General features: G+C 40.8%; 2 protein-coding genes across 3 annotated transcripts in view; one reads left to right on the top strand and one right to left on the bottom strand.

Annotated features, from left to right (window-relative positions):
- The window catches only part of TRIP12 (thyroid hormone receptor interactor 12), a 120,507-nt gene extending 114,197 nt beyond the window's left edge, over nucleotides 1–6,310 (bottom strand). For both annotated transcript variants that reach the window (XM_072996016.2, XM_020792609.3), the window contains exon 1: nucleotides 6,173–6,310. The gene's annotated coding sequence lies outside the window, so the exon portion shown is untranslated. The remainder of the gene's footprint in view (nucleotides 1–6,172) is intronic.
- Nucleotides 6,311–6,559: 249 nt separating this feature from the next.
- FBXO36 (F-box protein 36) overlaps nucleotides 6,560–23,232 on the top strand; it is a 34,746-nt gene continuing 18,073 nt past the window's right edge. The window contains exon 1 of the mRNA XM_020792608.3: nucleotides 6,560–6,929. Within this exon, the coding sequence (XP_020648267.2) occupies nucleotides 6,834–6,929 (96 nt within the window). The 5' untranslated portion in view covers nucleotides 6,560–6,833. The remainder of the gene's footprint in view (nucleotides 6,930–23,232) is intronic.

Genomic DNA, 23,232 nt, shown 5'->3' with positions numbered 1-23,232 from the left:
AAAAAGCATAGATATGTTGTTGTTTAGTTGTTAAGCCATGTCCGACTCTTCGTAACCCCATGGACCAGAGCACACCTGGCCCTCCTATCTGCCACTGCTTCCCAGAGTTTGGTCAAATTCATGTTGGTAGCTTCAATGACACTGTCCAACCATCTTGTCCTCTGTTCTCCCCTTCTCCTCTTGCCTTCACACTTTCCCAACATCAGGGGCTTCTCCTCTCATGAGATGGCCGAAGTATTGGAGTGTCAGCTTTCAGAGCAGCTATGGGCTATATGCCATGCAGGGACACCCAAGATGGACAGGTCATAGTGGAGAATTCTGACTAAATGCGATCCACATGGAGCAGGAACTGGCAAGCCACTCCAGTATCTTTGCCAATAAAACACCATGGACACAAACAAAAGGCTAAAAGATAAGACGCTGGAAGATGAGCCCCTCAGGTCGGAAGGCGTCCAACATGCTACTGAGGAAGAATGGAGGATAAGTGCAAATAGCTCCAGAGCTAATGAAGTGGTTGGACCAAAGCCGAAAGGACGCTCAGCTGTGGACGTGCCTGGAAGTGAAAGGAAAGTCTGATGCTGCAAAGAAAAATACTGCATTGGAACCTGGAATGTAAGATCTATGAACCTTGAGAAACTGGAGGTGGTCAAACAGGAGATGGCAAGAATAAACATTGACATCCTGGGCGTCAGTGAACTAAAATGGACGGGAATGGGCGAATTCAAGTCAGACAATTATCATATCTACTACTGTGGGCAAGAATCCCATAGAAGAAATGAAGTAGCCCTCATAGTCAACAAAAGAGTAGGGAAACCTGTACTGGGACACAACCTCAAAAATGATAGAATGCTTTCAATATGAATCCAAGGCAAGGCTTTCAATATCACAGTAATCCAAGTTTATGCACCAACCATCTATGCTGAAGAGACTGAAATTGACCAGTTCTATGAAGACTTACAACACCTTCTAGAATTGACACAAAGAAAGATGTTCTTCTCATTATAGGGGACTGGAATGCTAAAGTAGGGAATCAAGAATAAAAGGAACAACAGATAAGTTTGGCCTTGGCCTTGGAGTTCAAAATGAAGCAGGGCAAAGGCTAATAGAGTTTTGTCAAGAGAACAAGCTGGTCACCACAAACGCACATTTCCAACACAAGAGGTGACTCTGAACATGGACACCACCAGATGGGCAATACCGAAATCAGATTGATTATATTCTCTGCAGCCAAGATGGAGAAGCTCTATACAGTCAGCAAAAACAAGAATGCAGACTTCCAAAGAATAGCAAGGAGAGACAAGAGGGCCTTCTTAAATGAACAGTGCAAAGAAATAGAGGAAAATAATAGAAAGGGAAAAACCAGAAATCTGTTCAAGGAAATTGGAGATATTAAAAAAAGTTTTATGCAAAGATGGACATGATAAAGGACAAAAATGGGAGGGACCTAACAGAAGCAGAAGACATCAAGAAGAGGTGGCAAGAATACACAGAGGAATTATACCAGAAAGTTCTAGATGTCCCAGACAACCCAGATAGTGTGGTTGCTGACCTTGAGCCAGACATCCTGGAGAGTGAAGTCACGTGGGTCTTAGAAAACATGGCTAACAACAAAACCAGTGGAGGTGATGGCATTCAAGTTGAACTATTTAAAACCTTAAAAGATGATGTTGTTAAGGTGCTACACTCAATGTGCCAGCAAGTTTGGAAAACTCAGCAGTGGCCAGAGGACTGGAAAAGATCAGTCTACGTCCCAATCCCAAAGAAAGGCAGTGCCAAAGATTGCTCCAACTACCGTACAACTGCACTCATTTCACACACTAGCAAGGTGATATATAACACCGTGCGTGCATGTGTGCGTGCATGCATGTGCATGGGTGTAGCACGGTATCTGGTTCCCTCTAGTGGACAGTTCTGGTAATACATCTTGGAAACATTTCTAGGGGGATTATTCAACATTTTCAGGCAGCAAATAAGTGAAACCGTATGTACTGATCCTATAGATCCTGTGGTCCATCTGAAGTTTTCTTCAACTTTAAAAAGGTCCTTTTCAAAATTCCGGGTACACACAACTTCATCTCATTACATGCAGGCAACTGAAAAAAAAGTAACTCTTTAATTAGTGTCGGTCTGCCACTGCCAATGACATCATTCCTGCCCTGCTGGCAGGGCACCACAAGACAACATTGGCCACTGTTGTCTTAAAATTTATTGGAATTAAAATGCTGGTTTAAAAACAGTTAAGGTATAAATCAGCCTTCCGCAACTCATCAGCCTCCAGAAATATTGGAACTACTTTTTCCACAATCCTGACTGGCTATGCTGGCTGGTTGCAGGAATGAAAATCCAACCTATCTAGATGATGCTATCTCAGTGAAGGCTATGTAGCACATAATTTTCTTCAAGAAATACTGAGAAATATAGTTTGGCAGGGTTTTGACTAAGACACAGAAAACTCAAGTATCATATACAGAGAGTTACTGCACCAAGGTTTCCTAGGAAAAGGGAATGATCATGAAAGTAGAAAGTGCAGCACTCTAAAGACCAAGTGTTGTGTGCTCTACATCTTACAAAGTTGCAAAGCCCCAGCTAAACTACAGGTACACTTAACAATTTTTTAAGGTTATGCATCTTGACATTTGTAGAGTACTCAAACTTCAAGTACCTTCATCTAGTTGAAGAAACAGCAAGATTATTTATGAGAATGGCCTTTTTGTTCATGTCTTTGATCTTTAACAGCCTTAGTTGAAGCCATTCATTTCAGAGCATCCTTTTGTTTCAAGCCCAAAAGAGAAATTATAGGTACAAGCATTCCATTTAAGCCTTTTTACAACCATCTCCCTGCCCATGTCATAATCCAGCCCTGGCAGACATACTATCCCAGAGAATATAGCAAAAAGATTCATGCTCAGTTAAACTGGATTTCCAGTTTCTGAGTGCCATAAGCAGGCAGCCAGAATTCTTTGAAACTTGAAACACTACAGCCTGTAATATCAACATATATTAAATCCTAAAATATAAAAACAGTTTATGGTAAATGAATGTCATTTTGTTACACTTCCTGTACAGGCGTACCTCGGTTTACGAAATTCATCCGTTCTATGTGACATTACATAATGCGGAAATTTTGTAAACCGAAACACAAAATGCGCTACAAAAGGAGCGGTGCTATAGGCGCAAGGTACCCTGGGAAAACCCCTTCATACTTGGGGGGAAGGAAAACAGCGTAAACCAAGGCATTATTTCTTATGGATTTCGGTTCATAAACTGAAAACTACGTAAACCGAGGCATTTGTAAACCGAAATACCACTGTACTTTCCAAGCTATCCAGTTATTCATCAATCTTTTTATTTTACCTTATCTGTCTCATCAAATTATTAAGGCATCCTCAGTGTCTTACCCACCTATGACTTTATTTACACTCTTTTACTGTTTTAATATGGTTAGAGAATGAGCCCTACACACACTGAAGAGCCAAATAGTGAGAGCATACACGGCATTCTGGTTGACTGTAGTTCTTTATGTACAAAAAGGAACAATGCTCAAAAACATTATACTTTGGGGAGCCTTGAAGAAAAGACAGAGAATACTTTAAAATGCACGAGCAGTAACATACCTGTTGACACATGGAAAGACATCCTGTGCCAAATGACTCTACTAGCAATCTAAGGACAAGCAAGTACCTTCTTACTCTTCAATCATGAATATCTATTATCATTTTTGTTTGTAAGTCATAATTTTTTCTCCATTTTAGTAAAGCAAGTGTGATTAAGCTTTTGAAAACCAAATTTAGTGACAGTGCAAGGTAACAGCATGATCTTAGCCAGAAATACCTATCACCCATTTCCAATTTAACACTTCCCCAAATGCACAGAAATGCAGCCTCACTGTTAAGAAGTCACCTGCATGTCATTTTTAAAATTAAACTGACTTCAATTTCTTTAAGTAAACTGATGGCCTGAATAGTTATGGTGTACAAGCCAAATCTATTAAGTAATCATCTACACTAATATTAACCCTAAATATTCTCAAAATTATTACTTAATGTCTTGGTTCCCTTATATCAGAAATCTGTATTGATGACATGACAATATAGGAAGATAAAATATGACAATAAAACATGATCTGAAATGCATTTTCCTAGACAATAAACCAACAAATTTCACACCTTCACCTTCCTTCCTAACACAACACTTCTAGTACTGTGTGTGTACACTATATATACTCACAGTAAGAAAAATGAGAATTACCAAGTTCTGCTGTAAAGAGAATTCTATTATGGACTACTGTGTAAAGTTCTCCCCTTTTACTACAAAATATGTAACTCCACGTCCTTTAATCTTTGACGTTTAAAAAAATTGGCAGGTCTGACAGCATTACAATCAATATCTAGGTGAAGCCATAGCTGGGGAAATTAGTCAAAGAACTGTGGGATGTGGCCTTAAATCTACATCAGACCGGTAGTCCTGCTGACAAAAAGGACAAAGTATATGAAGGCCACTGCTCACAAAAAAATGTAAAATAGAGTATTAAGATTGCATTATGAAAAGGATCCTGAAATTCAACTGAACTGAATTCTAGAAACGTTGCCAAATGACCGGCCAGACGTTGAAAACGTTGAGCTCCACGCCAATCTCTCATCCCCTTCCTCTGTGTAAATGCGACATAGTCAGGCCTACTGCATAGGCCTCTGTAATACAGTCAGGACCTTTGTTCCATACATCGATGTTTTCCCCTAAAGCCCTTGATAAAACTTTCCACTCTCCCTGCGCTAACGTTTCCTTGTTCCTAATCTAAACTTTTTTTTTTCCAAATTCCTGGTGCCTAAAAAACTTGCAGCAGAGAATATCCCCACCCGGCCCAGGACCGGGCATTAGGAGAAAGGAACAATAAAAGTTGGACAGGAGGCAGCTTGGCCTGCAGGGCTGGCAAAAGCCCCGAGATCAGTTTGAATGTTCGCCCCGTCCTAGTCAGCAAATACTACTCCAAAGCTGTCGTGCGGGAAGGACGCGGAGAGCGAAAAAGAGAAGAATGTGAATTATCTCAATATGACGCGTTATGCAAACAAGCTAGGCCAGTTTCTTCTCGAAGGCACCAGCAATACGGATCGGCTCTAAAACAACATGAGAGAAAACAATCTACTCCCGGTATTGGGAATTCAGCACAGAAAGGGTCTCGATTACCAAGCACCTTCCCCCCCCCCCCCCGGCTTGGTAACCTACGATTCCCCACCCCCACCCCGGCCCCCAAAAGCCAGGCCAATATGGAGGCAAACGATCATTTAGCTTTTTTTTTATTGTTGTCGTCGTTGTTGTTGTTCGGCTGAAGACGACTGTCTTTTTCTTCTTCTTCCCTTCCCCGAACGTATTCCGGGGGAGTCGGTCCTGCCTTTCAATAAAATTATTTAAAAGGCGACAAGCCTCTCGGGAAGCTGCCTAGGGAAAGGTCGGGGACGAGAAGAAGCAGGGCCGAAGACCAAATCCGGTGCAATGTCAACACTGACACTGTCCTTTTGTATTTTCGCAGCCACCCAACCTAGAAAGCCTACCTTCAACGGGCAAAGGGGGGGGGGGGTCGGCGGTGGTTTAGGGTAGGCCCGATCCGGAAACGCGAGAATGGGGGTACAGCCGAGCTGGACCCCCTCGGTATCCCCCAGACGAACATGGGGGTTCAAATCCCCCCCACCCCACCCCAACCAAGAGAGCGGGGACCGCAGGAAAGGGAGGGGAAGGGAAGGGCTGAATCACGAGAAGCTTCAAGCAGCCATTTGGCCATTTTGTCAGGCTCCATGTCTGCCACCCGGGTTCCTTTTCACCACACGGGTTCCTACAAGAAAGAAACCTTCCTCGTCACCCCTCCCCAGGCCCGCAGATAAAGGGAAAGGCACCCCCCCCCGTCTTTCCCAGGGAGCACTTCCTCAAACCAAGGCAAGGCCTCAAGCCGTCACCTTCCTTTCCTCCGCGCCCTAAGCCGACCTCACCCCAACCCCCCCTCCCCGTCACGATCTACCGGGTAGCCCCTTCCCTCCCCCCCAATCCCCTCCTTTTGCCCCGAGAAAAAGGAAGGAGGAAAGAAAGAAAGAAAGGAAAATAAGGGCCTTTCCTCCCACTCTCCCCCAAAATCCCCAGGTAGGAAAACATGCCGCCCACACGACCCCACAGATTCTCCCAGTACCTAGTTTTGTCCCGACACGGCCTCCGCAAAACCGCTCTGCGCCTCCCCTGCAGCTCCGGCTCCTTCTCTGTCCTGCCCGGCGCCTCTTCCCTTCAATTATCAGCTGAAGCCGCAGCACCGATCAGTGCGCCGTCTGCCTCCGCTCCCGTACCCCCTCCAGTGGCGTAGGGGGAGGCTGGGGACTACTTTACCCCCAAAGGGGCCCGGGGCCCCCCCGCTCTCCCCCCCCGTCAGCAGCGGCGCTTCTCCTCTTGTCCTCCTTGGTGCTCTCTGCCGCGGGGCCGGCAGCCCCCTTGCCCACCCCTCACGGATCGGCTGCGGCTCGATCCTTCGCGTCCCCCTCCGCTTGTCTCAGACGTTCCTTGGCTGAAAAAGAGGTATCCCTCCGCTGGGGTCGTCACCCTTGGGGTGCGCGCAAGCGTTATCCCCTCAGGGTCAGCGAGATCACGAGTGACGCCCCACCCACCCCCGCTGGAGGTTTCAACCCCTCAACCGTGGCGATTCAGGGGCCCTTTCCGTTGTTGTCGTAGCGGAGACCCGTCGACTTCGACTCCTAAGAGCGCTCCGTCTCCTTTAAGAGGGGGAGGGAGGGCTTCCAATGACCTCTCCCTAGGCCCGCCCCTTCCTGGTTGCCATAGTGACTGGCTGCTGGCGTCCTAAAATGGCGTCTCTTCTCTCAGATAATTTGTTCGAGGCGCGAGGACAGGCCCCAGCGCCTAGCAAGGACTTCTATCAACTTATTGTCACTCGGAAGGAAGTGAGTAGGTTCTTTCTCACCGTCACCCTGTAATCGATGATAGATTTTTTTTTCCTTCTTGATAAGGAGGGCGAAATCTAAGTGAGGCATGAAAACGAGTAACTGACGGTGCCCCGAACACAGGAAGATGAGACAATTGGTGCCTTCTCGAGGATCCTTCAGAGGCACGTGAGAATAAGTGGAATTTGTGGGGAGGGGATATGTTGCCTGCTCGACTCCTCCTTGATTCGAAAAGGAGTAGGAAAATTATTCTTTGTACATTCTTAAACAAGACATTCGTTAAAAATATATAGCAGCGCTGAATCTGTCTCCTGAAAGATGAAGTCTTTCTGAAAGTCAGTTGCTCTGAATTGGTGGTTTGAGTACCCTAATCCCATACTTTTTGTGTGTTGATCCAAAATGTATGGGCTCATACACATGTTTTTGGTATTTTGAATACCTAGCACTTTTTAGAGCTCAGGCTCTGATGCTGAAACATGTTACCTGATTAATGTAAAAAGTAATGAACCCTGGCTCAAATTAAGCTGAGTGAAGTAGATGTATTTCTGCAGTTTAAGAAGGCAAAAAGGAAGTACTAGACTTGAAGTGAAAGCTGCTCCGAAAGCATTAGAAAGAAAGAAATCCAAGGGTAGGTGGAATATTGATAGATTTATTTTAAGCCACAGAGAATGAATCTGTCAAAATCCTAACAAGAATATGTCAACAAATATGGAAAACAAAACAATGGCCAACAGACTGGTAATGCTCGATATACCTTTCAATCCCTAAGAAAGAATATGCCAAGGAGTGAGGTAACTATAACACAATTCCTTTAATTTCTCATGCAAGCAAAGTGATGATCAAGTTGTTACAACAAAGGCCCTTACTTTATATAGAATAAGACATGCCTGACTGTTAAAGCTGAATTTTGAAAAGGAAGAGGTACTCGAGATCACATTGCAAATATCTACTGGCTACTAGAGAGCACCAAAGAATTTCATGATCAGTCTATGTTTTATAGACTATAACAAAGCCTTTAACTGTGTAGCTCATGTCAAACTATGTGTTGTTGTAGAATATTCTGTACAGTTCTGGTCAGTGCGCATTGAAAAGGATATTGTAGAACTGGAAACAAAATTATCAAGGGACTGGAAACAAAATTACCAAGAGACTGGAAACAAAATTATCAAGGGACTGGAGCAAGTCTCCTATGGGGAGTGGTTACACTGTTTGGAGGTGATTGCTGTATTTAACTTAGAAAAAAAGGTGAATGTGGGAGGACAGAAAATAGGTGTGTAATGGATTGATTGTCTGACAAGGATTCAGGAAACCTCTGAAATTGCCCCTTACTTAAAGGAAGATGAGAGCCACCTTAAAATGGCTGAAAACAAAAGCAAAATAAAGAAGACAAATATATTGTGGCATCTTACAGACTAGCTGCTGTATTTTAATGTGAGCTTTTGTAGCAAGTCTACTTCCTCAAAAGATACCCTAAAATGGTATCTCCAAGTTCTATTCCAGGGGAATGTGTCAAAAAGATACCATAGGTAAGTGTACTAAAAGCCACAGAACCAGTGGAGAATTTTGGTGTCTGTTTACTCCTTGAATAGAAATAAAGTGACCTAAGGTCTGGTAGCTTTTATGTGAAAAGAATAATACATCTGAAAGGGCTATCTAGGAAGATGGAGATAAATAGTTCAACCTTGAAAAAGCAAAATTTCTACAAACATTGATATTTAATCATTTAAACCTCAACTCAATTAACAGAAAAGCAAATTCACTGTGTCTGCTTGCTTATACACTTACCCATACATATGTGTTTTAGACATGGGATGTTGGAAAGTATGTGCTAAAGTATCATTCTACAATAGAACACTGAAGGGTGTCACAGGCACGGTAAAATATCACAGTCTGAGCTTTAATATATGTGTAAATAAGTTAGAGCAACTATCCAGAAATCAAACTGAATCGGTGAAAAATATCATTTTTACAATAAACATTAGATTCATATATGGAATATGTCCTTCTTACATCTGAAGGATATAAGTATCAATAAAAATTATAGAGCCCCTGTGGTACAGTGAACTGGTGTTTGGATTAGACTATGTTCCATATCCTTATTCAGTTATGAATTATCGCTACAGTTTCATTCCAACTTTTTGCACAGGATCGCTAAGAGGATAAAATGTAATGATACTCAAATAGCAGGTTGAGGAACCTATTGCCACCAGCTACTGAATCATTGACTATGCGAAAGCCTTTGACTGTGTGGACCACAACAAACTATGGCAAGTTCTTAAAGAAATGGGAGTGCCTGACCACTTCATCTGTCTCCTGAGAAACCTATATGTGGGACAGGAAGCAACAGTTAGAACTGGTCATGGAACAACTGAGTGGTTCAAAATTGGGAAAGGAGTACGGCAAGGCTGTATATTGTCCCCCAGCTTATTTAACTTATATGCAGAATACATCATGCGGAAGGCTGGACTGGAAGAAACCCAAGCCGGAATTAAGATTGCCGGAAGAAATATCAACAACCTCCGATATGCAGATGATACCACTCTGATGGCAGAAAGTGAGGAGGAATTAAAGAACCTTGTAATGAGAGTGAAAGAGGAGAGTGCAAAAATGGTCTGAAACTCAACATCAAAAAAACTAAGATCATGGCCACTCGTCCCATCACCTCCTGGCAAATAAAAGGGGAAGAGATGGAGGTAGTGACAGATTTTACTTTCTTGGGCTCCATGATCACTGCAGATGGTGACAGCAGCCACGAAATTAAAAGATACCTGCTACTTGGGTGGAAAGCGATGACGACAAACCATGACAGCATCTTAAAAAGCAGGGACATCACTTTGCTGACAAAAGTCCCCATAGTCACAACTATGGTTTTTCCAGTAGTGATGTATGGAAGTGAGAGCTGGACCATAAAGAAGGCTGACCGCCAAAGAATTGATGCTTTTGAATTGTGGTGCTGGAGGAGACTCTTGAGAGTCCCCTGGACTGCAAGGAGAACAAACCTATCCATTCGAAAGGTAATCAAGCCTGAGTGCTCACTGGGGAAGGACAGATCCTGAATCTGAAGCTCCAATACTTTGGTCATCTCATGAGAAGAGAAAACTCCCTGGAAAAGACACTGATGTTAGGAAAGTGTGAAGGTAGGAAGAGAAGGGGACGACAGTGGCTGAGATGGTTGGACAGTGTCATTGAAGCTACCAACATGAATTTGACCCAACTCTGGGAGGCAGTGGAAGACAGGAGGGCCTGGCGTGCTCTGGTCCATGGGGTCACGAAGAGTCGGACACGACTAAACGACTAAACACACACTGAATCACAACTTTCATTATCTTTTAGTATTAACCATGTTGAGCTCAGGAGTCTCACGTAGACTAGGCATATTCCGTGGACTCTGGGACCCACAAAATATTATAAATCATTAAAACAGACAAACAGAAAACCTGCTGGTTATAGAAGTGGATAACTTTGTTTCAGCCCTTTAGAACCCATAGTCACATTAGGGCTGGCCAGGCCATCTGTATTAGAAAATGAGGGTATTCTGCAAGATTGTGGTGCATATCCCACTTATTGCTCTCTGAAAGTGGGGAAGAACACCCTCATTGCTAGGACCTCAGAAGATTATGCAGGCCCCACACCTGTCTTTTCCATCCAGATTTCTCCAGTCACACCACAAATTTGGGGGCTGAAATGGCCAATCGTGCTCCTAGCTGCTCCCAAAATCTGTTTTAAAGTGAAAAAAGTTTATTTCTTTATAAGAGTTTTTAGCCGCACCAGTACCACTTGTCCCTGAGCAGCATACAGCAAAAAGTTGTGAGATCCACAAATCTGGTGCCATGTGTATTTGCATCTTCTTCTAAAGAGATAGTATGTTGTGGATTTCTTAAGCCTTAAAGTCCCAAGGCAGTTTTCAGCCCCATTTGCTCTCTGGAGGTACTGTATACTACATAGCTGAAGAATCATTTTAGCAATACAGTATTAATGACTAGGGCTGCTACTAAAGTAAAGAAATACTGGTTGTTCAAGTTTTTGGGCAGATTTTCTGGAGGAGGTGCATAAAGGTCAAAATTAAGCATCACTGAAAGTTGTGTCTTCGTTTTCCCCTAGCAGGGGACAACTCATATTGCAAGTCAATGACATTAAAACAGTAAAAAATCACTCCTTCATGTACATACCCCATTTTCTAGAATTTGCTTTGTTTGTGCAAAGTGAACAGCTGCAGCTACCACGTAGTACCTCTGTAGCCTGGTCTTGCGTGGTCATATGTAAACCTCCTTAGAGAATATAGCTGTCCTAAAATCTCTGTCCTAAAAGGGGGGGGGATAATGTTGTAGCATGGTAGTTTTTTTATTTTTGTTGTTGGTGTTTGCTTTGTGTCATTTGTCTGTTTGTTTTGTATTGTTTTATAAAAAAATTAAATAAAGGATTAAAAAAGAGAGAGAATATAGCTCATGGGTTTAATGTGGACTTTCAAGGCTGTACTAGATTTAGGATTTCTACTTGCTCTTCTTGCTTGAGCTTCATATGAATTGCCTCCCTTTTTAATCTTTTCCCTGTGGGTAGCTCACCCAACATTTTTCCTAGCTCCATTTATCATCATATTCTGTCTTCTCTGAAAGCATTCTAATGCTAATAGTCAGATAATACTGCTAATCAAACTGTTTCTTCCCTCAAAGTTTTGCATAAATCTCCTTAATTTGTGGGAAATTTTCTTCTAGGTAACTATTAGAAGTAAGCGTCATAATCCTGTGTAAGTTTCCACAGAGACAAGGCTTCAGAGCACTGAAGTTCAATAGGACTAACTTTGAAGAAATGCATTCTGGATGACAACTGTGCTTCCTAGTCCTGCCCATCTTTACTGAGAAGAAAGCTTCATTGCTTCTCATGGAATTTACCCCCAATTAAATATAAAACCTTTATCTGGAAAAGTCCCACTACATTTGGAACATGAGTATGAGAGTTCTTATGTATAATGAATACAGTGAAACAGCATACTATGTGAGTAAGCATTCACGTTAGTAATACCACCAAATTCAGTGTGTTATCAAAATTAAAATGTTAGTAAACATTTAGTTTGAAGTCTGGAAACCCAGTTTGTCTGCCAGCACATCTCTGACATTGTTGCTGACTGGGAGCAAAGGGTGATTAGTTCATAACTCTGGCTTCTCATTTTAAATTTTTAACTTCGAGCTTAATGTCATTCAAAAATTTAATGTTTCACACAAACTGGAACAGCAAGCATTTCTACATGCTAGAAGTATTCATCCATTTGTTATTTTTGTTTTGTTTTTGTTTTTTTCATTTTTAGCATCTGACACAACTGAAAATCAGCTGAAATTGAGGTTATGTTCCATAAAAATCTTGCAAACATTTTTCAGAAGCAATAAAATTGGCTAACTTCTTGATTGCATTTTTCTCCAGCTGATAACTACCTGGGCTCTGAGGATTCTTGAACCCAGGCATTAAAAACACACCTGTCTCTGGAGAGCTGCCTGCAGTGACAGACCTCTGCACCAGAGTAGGCTCTTGCAGAGGCAACACCAGCAGCCAAGAAGGGGAGGGGGAACAGCATGTTTGCCACTTCAGAGGCCTGTTGTCTGTGGGCTGCCACTGGCTAGAGGTTAGAAGTTTAAGTTACTGCTGCTGCTGTTATGTGCTGTCAAGTTGGAATTGCAGCAACCCTAATAGGGCTGCTAAGGTGAATGAGATATTTAAGGACTGGTTTTACCGCTTCAACACCCCTGGTGAATTTACTTAGCTGAATGTGGATTTAGCTGATGTGGATCCTTAGCCATCACTCTATCCACTATACCACACTAGACATCCTTAAAGGTTTAAACCAACTGGGGGCAGTGATTACAACTGTTTAGATGACAATTGGAGATGGGCATGAACCATGGGTTCGGCAGTTACTGTCGGTTCATTTATTAGCAAAGCAGATGTTTGGCACTTCAAAGCCCCACCTCCACTGGCAGATGCCCACTCAGAGGCAGCACCCAGAGGAGGCAGGACAGGGAAGCCAGGCTGCTGTCTCCAAGTTGGAGCCTCCTGAAGGAGGCAAGGCCTTGAAGTGCTGAACACCTGTTTGTCTGATAAACAAACTAGCATGAACTGCCGAACTATAGTTTTATGTCCATCCCTATGACAATGGTGCAGAAATCCTTTGCTGTAAGTCTACATTAGACCTGTGTTAATTCTGCAACAAAATGTAGCTCTATCATGCAAAAGTCTATTTTACTTTATTCATACTTCAGTTCTCTTGCAAGATTAGGATCCAAGGTACAATGCAGTTTAAAAGCTAGTATTACTATAAAGCACAATATATTGTAAATATTGGCCAAAACCCTATTAATGTTTGTGTAAGATTTGCCACAGCTAATTGCAACTAATTATCTTGGTTGTGTGCCTCGTCAGGCACAGTTGTATGCAATCAGGATCCACCCCATACCTTATCAATTTTCTGAAATTAACTGTGGCAAATTATGTAAATACAAGATTCTGGCCATGAAAACATGATAAAATTTCAATATTGAAAAGCTGTCCAGTTAAAAACCCTTCTAAAATATTTAAATTAAATTAATAGTAACAATTTACTTTAACAAGGAAAACAGCACAAGCATTTAAAGCACTTGTCCTCAGAAGACAATGGGTTGCCAAAGGTCTGCCTAAATAGAAAACTCTTTGCCTGCTTGCAAAAGGGCAGCAAAGGGTGGCCAGCTAAACCTCCCATAGCAGAGAGGTTCAAAGACTGTGAACTCCCACTAAGAAGATCCTCTCTCATGCCTTCACTGAACAAGCCTCTGACTAGGAAAAGTCTGTGTTCAGTCTGCTCCAAAATTTTTATCATCACTGCTGTGCCTCCCATCCCACTTCTTTCATCTTAGGCCCTTGTAAACCAGAGACCTAGTCTGGCTCCATTAATGGGAATGGATGTTTGGGAGTAATTGTGTCAACCACCATGGCCATTTCCCCATTTTAGAGTTCAATAGGTCTCCAACAGAATCACCTGCTGAGGTACAGAAAATTCCCTAAGAGCTGTCAGGGAATCATCTGGATCCCTGCGGCATAAATCTTTACCATTACTGGAGAGACTGCAAGTCCCAATGAGCCTAAACTCTTCCAGGCAGTGATCTGTGCATCACAATGGAACAACAAAGAGTCCCTCCATACTCAGATCACCATAGTTTTGTCCAGCCTAGAAGAGTTTGTCGTGTAGCCTAAGAGGAGCCAGGTGTCAATTGTAACAAACACATTGTTGTCAAGAAGTCCTGAGCCACTCCTGACAAGGCACACACAGCATAGAGACCAGTCTGGAGTTATTGCTCTGTTTTATGGAAAGTAACAGAATTTTCCGGCCCACATTTGTTTCCAGTACAATTTCAAGCTTTCATTTGAGCAAAAGTACAGTAGTAAGCATTAGCAAGTACAGCTGATCTAAGGTACATTAAAAGATTATCCCATAAATTCCACTACTCTAAACTATATTGATTGCAAATTGTGTTTTTGAAGTTTGGGGTTGATTGGTTTCAAAATTCTGACCACCAAATTTTATCTATCAGACAACAGTATATCCTTACGTCTTTCTCCTAGAGAAAGACATGTCTTTTGCCTGCAGCAAGTAATAGTTTTTAGCTTCCCAGCATTTATGTTTAAGTCTTATTCATGTCTTAAATCCTATACTGTACACAAACACATGCATACATACATGCATGCATACAGAAACATTGGACCCTTAAAAAACTTTTTGAAAAAGGTCATGTGAATATATTATCCCATAGTATAGAATTAGAATATATGATACTTATTTCATAAGATCTTTGTTTACAATTGTTTAGGGCTTATTTTAAAAGGAAAAGTATTTTAATAATAAAAATCAACTCAATTATTTTTTTTTCCAAAAATATTTAAATCATAGACTATTATCCAGTCTTCATGCAGCCTACCACAGGATAATGAGGGAAGGAAGGGTCCCAGAGCTGGCTAGCATGAGAGAAGTCTAAACTCAGGACCAGCTGAGAACTGGAATAAGGAAGCCACACTCCAGGAAGGATCCCAGTGTGGAACTTAACCCTACAGTAATTGAAGAGGCTCAGGTGAAAACACTAGGCTTCAGGTGGTGTCCTCTGTTAGCTTTTTTTTTTTTGGTCCATCACAGGCTAGGGGTCCCCAAACCTACCGGTGAACCAGTCAACTAGCACTGTACATGAGTCTGACCTAATTCTGATGCACACCAGGCTGTATCATAGACTGCAGACCTATAAGACATCTCTGCTCAGAATGTACATTCAGCGACTGACCCAATGAAGTAACACATTTATCTACTATGGTTTACTTCAACAAAGGTTATCTTTTTCCAAGTCCACATTGCTCAGTGGTTTAGGTATCTGGCTATGGAAGCAGAAATTGGAAATTCACTTCCCCTCTATGCCTCCCTGACAGGAGCTGGACTTCATGATCCATAGGGTCTTTCCAGCTCTGCAGTTATAACGTTGTTGTTGTCTAACTCTAAGGTCATCTGTACACATTTGAATTCTAATTTCACAATCTGAAATTGCTGCTTGTGCCTTTTCTCACTAGTTCCTTGTGAGGCAAAACTCTGTCATCCCCAATACTTCACCCATGCCCCTATGTAGCTGCTGTTTCAGATTACTTATGTTTTTGTCTAACTTCTCAACTTGTTTATAGACAGATTCAATATCTGGTTCAACCAACCTCCACCCCAGGGCAACTTTAACATTCTAAATGCTTAATACAAATTCTTCTGACTTCTTCAGATTCCGTGCCAAATCAGCCTATCCCATTCTGTGGTATTGCCACACCTACCGCTTTCGTCCTTTAACAAAGCAATTCTGAATTTTCTGCTATCTACAAGAACTTGTAGGTACTGCTCTGTGACATGTACGTTACCAGTGCCTAAAGGAATTGCCTAAAATTTCATTGGGGAACATAGTAAAACCATCATATTTTTCTGATCAATCACAAATAAGCCACACTTTCTAGTTAGTTCCCTTCAGCACACACAATCAAATTTTAAAAATTAACTTCTGGGATTTTGGCAGACTCTATCTCGTTCAGAATCTTTTCCTTCCTAAGAAAGATGCATATCAGAAGGATAAAAGCTTAGAAGCTGAGTGAGATTGGCCCTCTTCCAGGTCCTCTCAAAACAGTTGGCCTGGCATTGAGTGGTACTGGAGCAGACCACTGGCATTCTTTGGTAGTGGGTGAGGTATAGCGGGCTTTTCAGTCACAGACAGCAGTGAATATGTTGGCACTGGCAAGTGAATAAGGAAGAAGGCGCTTGTGTTTTCTCAACTCTCTGAGCTATGTAAATAGTTGCCAATCATGCATTTGGTTTAATCTGGCCTGCTGTTGCAATGTTGCTGTAATACTACCATAACATTATGTGCTGGCATAGTTATTGGAACACTCCAGTTTAAATACTTATCTACTCATGCAGTGTCTTGTCTGTAAGAAAGTTATTATATCAAAATACCATAATTGATACCAGGTACAATGTTTCAGTGGGCTCCATTGAATTACTGTCATTTGGAGCTAATCCACAGTCACACTTTCAGTGTCTTCTGCATGAACACCTTGAGAGCATGTAGGAGCTCACAGCCAGACACTCCTGCAGTGCCTTTGTGTAAATAGTATAAGCATAGTTGATGCAATTTGCATAATTGTGGTGATGGCATGAAATAAGAGCTCTAGCCCTGATATGAAATCACCCCTTCTCACAAGGGATGTCTCCTGTGCTTTTCAAGGCACAGGCACAGTGGTTAGTTTGAAGTACAATGGGTCATACTTATACAGTCTTAAATAGATATTGCACTATGACATCAGTAGTGCTTGAGTGCCAAAAGGCAGAATAGCAGGTTTATGTAGTCTTCTGGAGTCTGGTTTTTCAATACTGAACTATGCCGAACTTCAACATAGAGGAGACAGTAATGGAAGGAAAAGGGCATGGGAGGCATGGAAAAAGTATATGCTTTTACTTCTGTTGTATGTATTTGACCTTAGCTGCAGGACATTAGAGCATGGGTCTATGCCAAAATAAGAGGTGGGTTTTAAGAGGGATTTGAACGAAGTACAAAGAAACATCATACAAGTGTTTGGAGGTAGCTCCAGATATAAGGAGTAACAAGGGAGATATGGCTACATTGTTAGAGGCCTTTATAGTTATGAATGACAGTTGAAGTGGCAAAGCCCTTGTAGGGTTTTAAGGAGGGGCAAAAGATTTAAGAGAGCCTGTGGCATTTTTCCAACAATCAGTGTTGTATACCGGACAGAGTGGTGAACTGGCACTTGAAAGGCATGAATTCAAATCACTGCCTGTCTATGCAAACTCACTTGGCGGCGGCAACAACCTCCCTCCAGAGATTCGTGCGGCCCCTACGCTGGGTGTCTTTAAAACCCAATTAAAAACATAGTTATACATCCAGGCCTTCCCTCCAGCCAATTCTTGAATTCTTTCTTTATTTTTCCCTATTTTATTTTTTTCTTTATTTTATTGTGATTGCTATTGAATGATTATGCACATGCTTGTATTTTATTGTTTTATTTTGTATTGGAAGCCACCTAGAGTGGTCTGGTAGTCCAGATAGGCGGGGTATAAATAAATAAATAAATAAATAGAAATAGAAATAGAAATAGAAATAGAAATAGAAATAGAAATAAATAAATGCATACATACATACATAAATGGTAATCCATGCCTTGAATATCTCACCCACTTCAAAAACCCTCTTTTGGGCCGCCATAATTTGGAAGCAACTTGATGGCATGTAACAACAGCAACATTTGTAAGGAGAGTCCATTTTAGAGCTCATGCTCTCATCACATACAGTGGTGCATCACTTAACAAGGATAATCCGTTCCAGCGAAATCACTGTAGAGCGAAATCCTCGTTAAGCAAAAATAAAAAACCCATTGAAATGCATTGAAAACCCGTTCAATGCATTCCAATGGGCTGAAAACTCACCATCCAGCGAAGATCCTCCATAGGGGCAGCCATTTTTGGTGCCTGTATAGGGAGGAATCTGTCCAAAAACACAGCGGGGAGCCATTTTACACAGCGGGCGGCCATTTTAAAGCCGCCAATCAGCTGTTTTAAAATCGTCGTAATGCGAAGAATCGGTTCCAAAAGCAGGGAACCGATCATCGCAAAGTGGATTTTGCCTATTAAAACATCGTTTTGCGATCGCAAAAGCAATTGCAAAACAGTCATCGTATAGCTGTTTCGTCGTTTAATGAAGCAATCGTTAAGCGAAGCACCACTGTATTGTATTAACCATGTTTCTTTAAATCATGTGGAAAAGAAAGTGAAACTGTCTGTTGCATACTGATTTGAATATTGGTCCAAACATGGTATCATAATACAGTAATGAAAAAACAAACAGAAATATTTTAGAAATTGAATGGTTGGATTCTTTATCAGTACTTTTAGGGATCAATATGGCTTCTCAAACTTTGATGCTGTGCAATCCTTCAAAGGTTTTTAAAGTTGCCTTTCTGAAGCCTTTCTGTCTAGAAGTAAGAGCCAGTTACTTCTAGATGGTGGTTTTCCAGCAGTGGTGCTACTGTAGATTAGCACCCCTAAGGATGTTTGCTGGCTGCTTCATTGTTTAGTTTCACCTATGTTCTTAAGACTTTTCATATTTATTTAGATTTTTAAATTCAAAATAATGGGTGTAGGTAGCATTTGAACGTTCCATCATTGGTTTGTCTTTTTAATTTTGATTACTTTTTTAAATCTGTGAGTTATATTGGAGGTCCATTAGATTACTTTTTGGGGGAGAAATTGCTTATATGTACTGTAAGCAGTTCAGACCAGAAACACTGTGTTTCATATAATGTAACTAATTTACTATCAGTTCTGTATGCTTTATAGAAATACAATCTTTTTTTTAAGAGTACGAGGTATGAAATTGACTTGGTTTGAAAACTCTTTCCAAGAATATATTCTTGAAGACTTTCACGGCCAGGATCCGATGGTTGTTGTGGGATTTCCAGGCTGTTTGGCCGTGTTCTTAAGGTTTTTCTTCCTAACATTTCACCAGTCTCTGTGGCCGGCATCTTCAGAGGACAAGAGTCCTGACTCCAGTCCTCTGAAGATGTCGGCCACAGAGACTGGTGAAACATTAGAAAGAAAAACCTTAAGAACACGGCCAAACAGCCTGGAAAACCCACAACAACAATCTTTCCAAGAACTTTGTCGAAAGAAGAGAACGGGCAACTTATGTGCTATGAAAAAGTGGCCCATAATAAATCATCTGCAAATGATAAATTGGATTATTATTTTTAAAAAAACCTGTTAGCTAATCTGGGGACAGGTGGAATTATTGTTGCTAGGCAGACATTGTGAAACATTAGAGGGGGCTTCAGTACCACTGAAGCAATTCTGGCTGACTGGCTCTCTTTTCTTTTGCCTGGCTGTGACAGCTGGAGGCATATGTTAATTAGCAGACATTAATTCTTTCAGATGGCATATAATTAGGCAACAGCTTAAGGTTTGGACCTACTTGACTGATTCATTTTGTTTCACAGCTCTGAGCAATTCAATATAGTTTGTTCAGCTATGAGAAGCATAGGTAAAATCCTCATATATTTGGTGGTGGTTTATTATTATTACAGTATTCCCTTTCTTTGGCCATCCACTTAAAACACCATCTTAAAAAACCATTAATTTAAGGGTGCAGTCCTGTACAGTTCTGTCAGCTAGATAGTTTGGCAGAGGTCTTATCATGGTGGCAGAGGTCTTATCATGGTGGTGGAACATTCTATTGGCAGAATTATTCCAAGACAAATTATATGCCACTGGGAGAACTATGTGGACAACAAGAGCAAGAAGGAGATGTACAATGTATCTTGCTCCTCTTCAGTCTATAGCCACATCTACAACCATTACTGTCATCTAATACAGTGGTCCTCAACCTTGGGCCTCCAGATGTTCTTGGACTACAACTCCCAGAAGCCTTCACCACCACCTCTGCTGGCCAGGATTTCTGGGAGTTGAAGTCCAAGAACATCTGGAGGCCCAAGGTTGAGGACCACTGATCTAATGCACTGGTTCTTAACCTTGGGTTACTCAGGAGTTTTGGACTGCAACTCCCAGAAGCCTTCACCACCAACTGTGCTGACTGGGGTTTCTGGGAGTAGCAGTTCAAAAGCATCTGAGTAACAAAGGTTAAGAACCACTGATCTAATGTACTGTGCACTACAGTACCGCTTTATGTCCACACTTAACATATACAAAAAAAATCTCTTTTGGCAGGGGGAGAATCTAAAATAGCCTACCTTGTATCAATGCCTGTATGGATCATTACAGAAGAGTACAGAATATGGCAAAGGATGCATATGGCTGTGGTACATTCCAACCAAGAATATATAAACTTCTAGAACCTGGTTCAGGTGATATAGGTAAACAGTTGTATCTGTGGCCCTGTGTTATAGAGCTGACAAGAGGAAACTCTAGCAATGGGAAATCAGGAGCTATGGCATATATCTCCTTCCCCCCACCATGTTATTTTTGTATAGGATTGCTCTGCCTAAATCTCCAAAATGTCCAATAAATCATTGCTATTTTATGTGTTTGTACCAGTCAAAACAATCCAAATAAATGAGGCAACGTTCATGAGTCACAATCTGTTCTGTAGTTAGCTTCTTTGTGCTAATTTTCTTTGTGGTTACTACAGAGTCTCCTAACAAATGAACAGCTAATTCAAGCAGACTTGCATATGAGTAAAATTGCTTATTTAATCTAATATTTATATTGTTTGCTTTATTTTAATCTCTGCAGATATAAAAATACACACTGTACTGATATAAGAAATTGTTTATTTTATTACATATTTGATGTTTGTCCTGATCTATAGTAAAATCGTGTACTTCCTTTTATAAAGTAGGAACATCTATAAATTACAAGGAATTACTCAAACCATTTATCAGTAGGCACTTATTTAAAGTAACGTTCTCTGCATTTGTTTATTTTAGGGTTTTAAAAAATTAACCCTTACTTTCCCCTGAGATCCTATTCTTTGTTGCTTCTCCCATTGATACTTTTTCCTGAGTGTTAACATAATATGCCATCGTGAATGTGCTGGGTTTTCCAACTAGAGTATGCAAAGCTATTCCACAATCAGTTATGTGGTTTCAATTTTGATCAACTGTGCAATGTGCCTGTGGACAGGTTTCATGGATAGAACTTCCATCTGGTCACAATTGTAGCTACTGCAGGCTTAACATTGAGTTATACCCACTTAGCTGCACAACAGGATTTCAGCCATTGTCAGCCTCATCTACCTTGCCAAATTGTGGCAGGGATACAGTGGGAAAGAGAGCTGTATATATTGAGTTTATGGGAGGAAAGGTAGGATATAAACCTATTATTATTATTATTATTATTATTATTATTATTATTATTATTATTATTATTATTATTATTATTATTATTATTATTATTATTATTATTATTATTATTATTATTATTATTATTATTATTATTAGTAGTAGTAGTAGTAGTAGTAGTAGTAGTAGTAGTAGTAGTAGTAGTAGTAGTAGTAGTAACAATGTCATTAATTAACACCTCACTAAGCCCCATGTCAATAATTTTTAATAAAACTGGATTGGGCTACCATATTTCACAACAAGCTGGAAAAATCAATCATCTCTTATACATGGATGACTTAAAACTATATACAAAAAGTTTCACAGAGATAGAATAACTGCAAAACACAGTGCAAATATTTAGTGAAGATATCCAAATGAAAATTGGAATTGACAAATGTGCAGCTCTGTCTATATACCTTGGCAAGATCCAAAAACTAGATGGAATAGAGTTTAAAAATGGCAATATTATAAAATCACTCTCAAGTGATGACAGTTATAAATACCTTGGAATACTAGAAGCAGACAACATAATACACACAAAAGTTAAAGAACTGACAGAAAGACAATATATCAAAAGACTGCGGAAAATCTTAAAATCAAAATTAAATGGGGGAAATGCAATCAAAGCCATAAACACATGGACCATTCCAGTACTGTAATTAGATACCCAGCTGGAATAATAGATTGGACTCAAAATGGACTAGAAGAATTGGATCAAAAACATGGAAACTAATGAACATGCATCACACACTACATCCAAAAAGTTATGTGGTCAGATTATATTTACCATGAAAAATCGGAGGCTGAGGATTACTGCAAATACAGGAGGTACTAGAGGAAGAAAAAAGAAGCCTAAATTATTATATCAGTACAAGCAGAGAAAAATTACTGAAAGCAGTGAAAATGGAGAATATTTTGAAAACAACAGGAGCAAAGGCTCAATATAAGAAACAACAATTTGAAAGGAATTTAAACAACTGAAAGAATAAGCCATTACGTGGACAACACCTGAGAAATATTGATGGAAAGCATGATCATAATTCAACATGAGGATGGCTAAAATTAGGACACTTAAGAAAGAAACTGAAGGCTTGATTTTTGCTGCACAAGAACAAGCACTCCAATCCAACATGATGAAAGCTAAGATCCAAGGAGTTAGTGCTTGGCACAATCCCCACGTGGCCCCTGCTTGTTTCACCAAACTAAGAGCTCACGCTATATGTCTTTCAGCTTCCACCAGTTGATTACATCAACATTACCTATTATTAATGATCGAGGTCCAGGCCATAGGTCATTTTAAAAGAACCAAATAGAAATAGTTTATTGTTGCAGATGATGATGGTTCAAGCAATGTTGTTAACTCTTAACAAACATCCTCCTTCATCCACTGCCAACCACCACTCCCTCTCTAAACTCTCAGTCTCCCTGACTAACTCCCCCCTCCTCCCGCTGAGTTTCTTCTATCTCGTGACCCCACCCCTCCAGCACTCCCATTCGTCTAGGCAAATAACATATGAATATTCATTACCTGGGCGGAGGCCACAGTGCTAACAGCAAATGTCGATTCTGCCAAGAAAAAGATGAAACTATGTCACACCTCATCTGCAAATGTCCAAAGATTGCACAAATAGATTACAAAGTTAGACATGATAGAGTGGCAAAGTTAGTGCACTGGTCATTATGCAAAAAATATAACTTACCGGCCTCCAAAAAAATGGGAATATCAGATAGAGAAGTTGTCAGAAAATGCTATGAATCTTATTCCAACTACAGTTTGGCTCCTGGCAGTGAAACAAAACAGGAGCTAATGGGAGTAGAGATTTAGGAAGAAAGTACCATACCAGACTAGTACCTGCTTTTATATTGTATGTGAATGTAGTGTGTGTGAAGTCAAATAAAACAAAGAAGGATAAAATAGAAG

The sequence above is a fragment of the Pogona vitticeps genome, chromosome 3, assembly GCF_051106095.1.
Source record: "Pogona vitticeps strain Pit_001003342236 chromosome 3, PviZW2.1, whole genome shotgun sequence".
NCBI lineage: Eukaryota > Metazoa > Chordata > Lepidosauria > Squamata > Agamidae > Pogona > Pogona vitticeps.
This window is presented reverse-complemented; position numbering and strand designations above follow the sequence as displayed.